This window comes from Poecilia reticulata, linkage group LG10 (genome assembly GCF_000633615.1).
Source record: "Poecilia reticulata strain Guanapo linkage group LG10, Guppy_female_1.0+MT, whole genome shotgun sequence".
NCBI lineage: Eukaryota > Metazoa > Chordata > Actinopteri > Cyprinodontiformes > Poeciliidae > Poecilia > Poecilia reticulata.
The window spans coordinates 8860066-8864898 of NC_024340.1; the positions used below are offsets into that span (position 1 = coordinate 8860066).

The 4833-nt window shown below is 47.5% G+C and overlaps 1 protein-coding gene across 3 annotated transcripts in view; it reads left to right on the forward strand.

Moving 5' to 3' along the window:
• The first annotated feature begins 238 nt into the window (after positions 1 to 238).
• pcdh18b (protocadherin 18b) overlaps positions 239 to 4833 on the forward strand; it is a 10932-nt gene continuing 6337 nt past the window's right edge. The window contains exons 1-3 of one of the 3 annotated variants that reach the window (XM_008419873.2): positions 239 to 3065; positions 3449 to 3537; positions 3843 to 4012. In XM_008419873.2, the coding sequence (XP_008418095.1) occupies positions 561 to 3065; positions 3449 to 3537; positions 3843 to 4012 (2764 nt within the window). In that variant the 5' untranslated portion in view covers positions 239 to 560. The remainder of the gene's footprint in view (positions 3066 to 3448; positions 3538 to 3842; positions 4013 to 4833) is intronic. The other 2 variants (XM_008419875.2, XM_008419874.2) reach the window with 2 other exon arrangements.

Genomic DNA, 4833 nt, shown 5'->3' on the forward strand with positions numbered 1-4833 from the left:
GGTGGAAAAGAGAGGTGGACGGGGCTCCCATGAATAATCCCTCCTGTGCTGCCTTAAGGAGGACATTCTAGCGAATTACAGAAGGAGGGGTGTTGTGTGTGGAAAAAAGAAAAGGGGGGGAAGCCAGATGGGTGCGGGGCGGGGCGGGCGCATAGAGAGAGAAAGGATCGGCGACAGGGCAGACTTCACCCTCCTCTCTCTCTCTCTCTCTCTCTCTCTCTCTCACGGTCACACGCAGACTGGGAGAAAGCTGCGCCTTTCTTTGCTCAGACACGCACTCTCACTCATCCATCAGCGCGCACAGAGGAGCCGGATGGACATCTGTAGACGCAGACAAGAGTTCACTCTTCAAGGAGACTTCAGTGATCTAAAATAATCTACTCTAATTTATTTATTTATATTTATCCCCTGAAATGTGTTGGAGTTTAGTTTTTTTTCTCGCGATTGCGTAGCAACAGAGGACTTAAGATGACAAACTTCTGAGGTTTTTAACCCCCCCTCTCCCTTCCCCTGATTTCCCCTTCTTTGTGGAAATATTCACAACAGTGTGACTACGGAAGATGGGGCCAAAAATGATTCAAGCCAAAGGAAATGTCAACTCCACGGTTTCACTGGCGCTGCTGCTGCTTCTGGTGGCTCTTCTCCAAGGCTCCACCGGTAAGACTCTTAAATACAAAGTTTACGAGGAGCAGAGAGTGGGGACAGTTATTGCACGGCTAAAGGAAGATGTTGCCGGGGTTTTGTCCAAACTCCCGAATTCCCTGAGCTTTCGGTTCCGCGCAATGCAGCGGGGCAGCACGCAATTACTGTCCGTCCGGGAGGAGGACGGGGAGATCAGCATTGGTACCAAAATCGATCGTGAGAAGCTCTGCGAGAAAAACTTAAATTGCTCGATCGAATTCGACGTGGTCACGCTGCCCACGGAGTACTTGCAGCTGTTTCACGTGGAGGTGGAGGTGTTGGACATTAACGACAATTCCCCGCACTTCTCCCGCGCAATAGTCCCCATCGAGATTTCAGAGAGCGCATCAGTTGGGACGCGCATCCCGCTGGACGGCGCAGTGGACGCAGACGTCGGAGAGAACTCCCTGCACACCTACTCTCTGACGCCCAACAACTTCTTCAAAATAGACGTGAGGACCAGGACGGACGGCGCCAAGTACGCAGAACTGGTGGTGATGAGGGAACTGGACCGCGAGGTGCAGTCCAGCTACCAGCTGCAGCTGACTGCTTCAGATAATGGCGTGCCCCCCAAATCAGGATCCACTTTACTCAAGATAAGCATCTCAGATTCCAACGACAACAGCCCAGCGTTTGATGAGCAGGCTTATGTCATTAATTTGCTGGAAAACTCTCCTCTTGGGACTCTGATCATTGACTTAAATGCCACAGATCCAGATGAGGGTACAAATGGGAAAATAGTTTACTCTTTCAGCAGCCACGTTTCACCAAAGATTTTGGAAACATTTAAAATAAATCCAGAAAATGGTCATATCACTCTTATCAAGAAAGTGGACTATGAAACCACCGCTTCCTATGAGCTGGATGTCCAAGCCCAGGACTTGGGCCCTAATTCGATCCCTGGACTTTGCAAAATTGTGGTGAAAGTAGTTGATGTGAATGACAACAAACCAGAGATAAATATCAATCTGATGACTCCAGGCAAAGAGGAGGTCGCCTACATTTCAGAGGGGGCCCCTGTGGACACCTTCATAGCTCTGGTACGTGTTGATGATATGGACGCTGGTCTCAATGGGGAAGTGGTGTGCAGGCTGCATGGTCATGGACACTTCAGGCTCCAGAAGACCCATGAGAAGAACTACATGATCTTAACCAATGTGTCATTGGACAGGGAGAAGAGGTCAGAATACAGCTTGACTGTCATGGCTGAAGACAAGGGCTCCCCCAGCCTTTCTACCATCAAGCATTTCACTGTTCAGGTGCTGGATGAAAATGATAACCCCCCACATTTTGAGAAAAGTCGCTATGAGGTTTTTAAATCTGAAAATAACTCACCTGGAGCCTACTTAATGACTGTGGTGGCCTCAGATCCAGATCTGGGCACCAACGGTCAGGTCATATACACCATTATAGATGCTGTGATCCAAGCAAGCCCCATTTCTACCTATGTCACCATTGATCCTTCTAACGGGGCCATCTACGCCTTACGCAGCTTTGATCATGAGGACGTCAGCCGTGTTGCCTTCACTGTCCAAGCTCGTGATGGTGGGAACCCTGCACTGTCAGCCAACACCACTGTCCTCCTCACTGTTCTGGATGAAAATGACAACCCACCCATCATCCACTCGCCCTCTCTCCGGAACCACACAGCTGAGCTTCCAGTGTGGAAGTATGCATCACCTGGTCAGCTGATCAGTACTCTGAAAATCACAGACCGGGACTCTGGTGCTAATGGAGAGGTGAGCTGTACCATTGTTGGGGGTAATGAAGACGGGTTGTTTGTGATGGATGCCCGGCGGTGTGAGCTCAGAACCAATGCCAGCCTGGAGCAGGCCCCACGGGATGTGATGGAGATTAGGATTGAGGTACAGGACAGAGGAACCAGTCGGCTAACCACAGGAGCCCTCTTCAGGCTCTCCCTGCAGGAGAACATGGACATCCTCCCTCCTCTTTATCCCACTGGATCCAGCCAGGCCTCTCTGGATCTCTCCCTCATTGTCATCATTTCTCTCGGGGCGGTTTGTGCTCTGCTGCTCGTCGTGATGGTGATGTTTGCAACTGCCCGCTGCAGCCGTGAGAAAAAAGACCCTAGGCACAACTATAATTGTCGTGTGGCTGAGAACAGTTACCAGAACCACCCTAAGAAGCCGGCCAGGCAGATCCACAAGGCAGACATTACCTTGGTGCCCACTGTCAACGGAACCTTACCCGTTCGGTCTCACCCACGATCTCCCTTGCCTTCCCCAACTCCTGAGAGAGGCACTCTGGGGAGCAGGCATAGCCATCATAGTCGGCAGTCTCTCAACAGCCTAGTGACTATCTCCTCCAATCACGTGGCTGAGAACTTTGCTTTGGAGCTAGCCCATGCCACACCTCCTGTTGAGGTAAGACAACCGCTTTTTTATTACTTTGGCCTCAATAACAGAACTTGTTTGTATTCACTATCAAAAACAGAAAGAGAAAATTAATGCAGGATGTGATACACTGACCATTTCTTTGTTTTATATGCAGTCTTTGTTCTGAGTTTGGTTCCTTACTTCCATATTTTGTTACTCACAGTCGTCCCCCTCATGTTTTTGTTAATCATCATTTCAGGGTCAAATCACAATGTCATGTCACCTCAGCTTGTAGCCCTTCCCCTCAATGCACTCCCACCACAAACCCAACATTGTCTTGTGGTCTTGCTTGTGGAATCCATTCATTTCCCCCTCTTCATTTTTCTTTTTATTTTTGTCTTTTGTCTTTTTTGTTTCTTTCGGGATTGTAGCAAGTCTCACAGCTTCTGTCCATGCTCCATCAGGGCCAGTACCAGCCACGACCAAGTTTCAGAGGCAACAAATACACTAGGAGCTACAGGTAATGTACATGCAATATTATGTTCTGAAAGCTTTTGGTGTTAGGCTTGGGCAGAAATGGATTACTTTTTGATGTCAATGCTTTCACATATTTTCTTTATCCATAASTAGCAGGGATTTTTTTGGCCTGGATCAAAGCTGTATGCTCCACAACTTGAAATTTCCATAATTTTATGCTAAACCCCTTATGCAGAGCACAGTCTGCCTCTGTGAACTTTATGATCCATCAGTGACATGTCCCCCCCAGTAGTCATGAAAGTGTTACAATCTGTGATTAATGCATCAAATCTTATTGTGACTATGCAGATATGCTCTCAATGAGATGGATAAGTTCAGTCTGAAGGACAGCGGTCGTGGAGACAGTGAAGCTGGTGACAGTGACTACGAACCAGGAAGGGAGTCGCCTGTCGACAGGCTCCTTGGTGAGGCCTTTACTGAGCTATATTTCCCCGATGGCCAGCACTGTTCGCATGCAGGTACAACCCTGTCCACAACCCGCAACTTCCCTACTGTCTCAACCTCCACCCCTGGGTGCATTCACTCCATCCTAAAACTCAACCCCTCATTTCCCAATGTAGGCTTGAAACTGCAAATTCTCAGTGTTTCCCCTGAGTTATGAATAAAATTAGAGGTAGTAACCCCATCTAAAGACCACCAGACAAGTTCAGTAAACATATTACAATTTCTACAGCTTTACAATATATTGAATCACAGTCGTCCACAACTTACCCTAACCCTAATGACAGACTTAGCCAATTGGATTCGTTCTCACATACTTTTCTGACAAAACATGAGCTCAAGGGAGTGATTTGTAAACCTAATCAGTGATGTCATTTCAACATCCAAAAATAATATGTCTCTTTCATCTTTTCCTAATATTCTGCAGCTCTAATATCTCCTTCAGTTCTTTGGCATGTCTCATCTCAGGTTTATTCCTGACTATATTAATTTGTTTTCTTATGTCTCTAGTTGTGTCAGTTCTTTGTCATTGTGTTGGTTCATAATAGGGGTGGGTGATATTGCCAAAAAATCATATAACAATATATATTGTTATATGATTTTTTCCCCACCCAAATCATATAACAATATATATATCCATCCATTTTCTTGCACCCTTGTCCCTCAGTGGGGTCGGGAGGGTTGCTGGTGCCCATCTCCAGCTAATGTTCCGGACGAGAGGCGGGGTCACCCTGGACATGTCGCCAGTCTGTTGCAGGGCAACACAGAGACACACAGGACAAACAACCATGCACGCACACACTCACACCTAGGGACAATTTGGAGAGGCCAATTAACC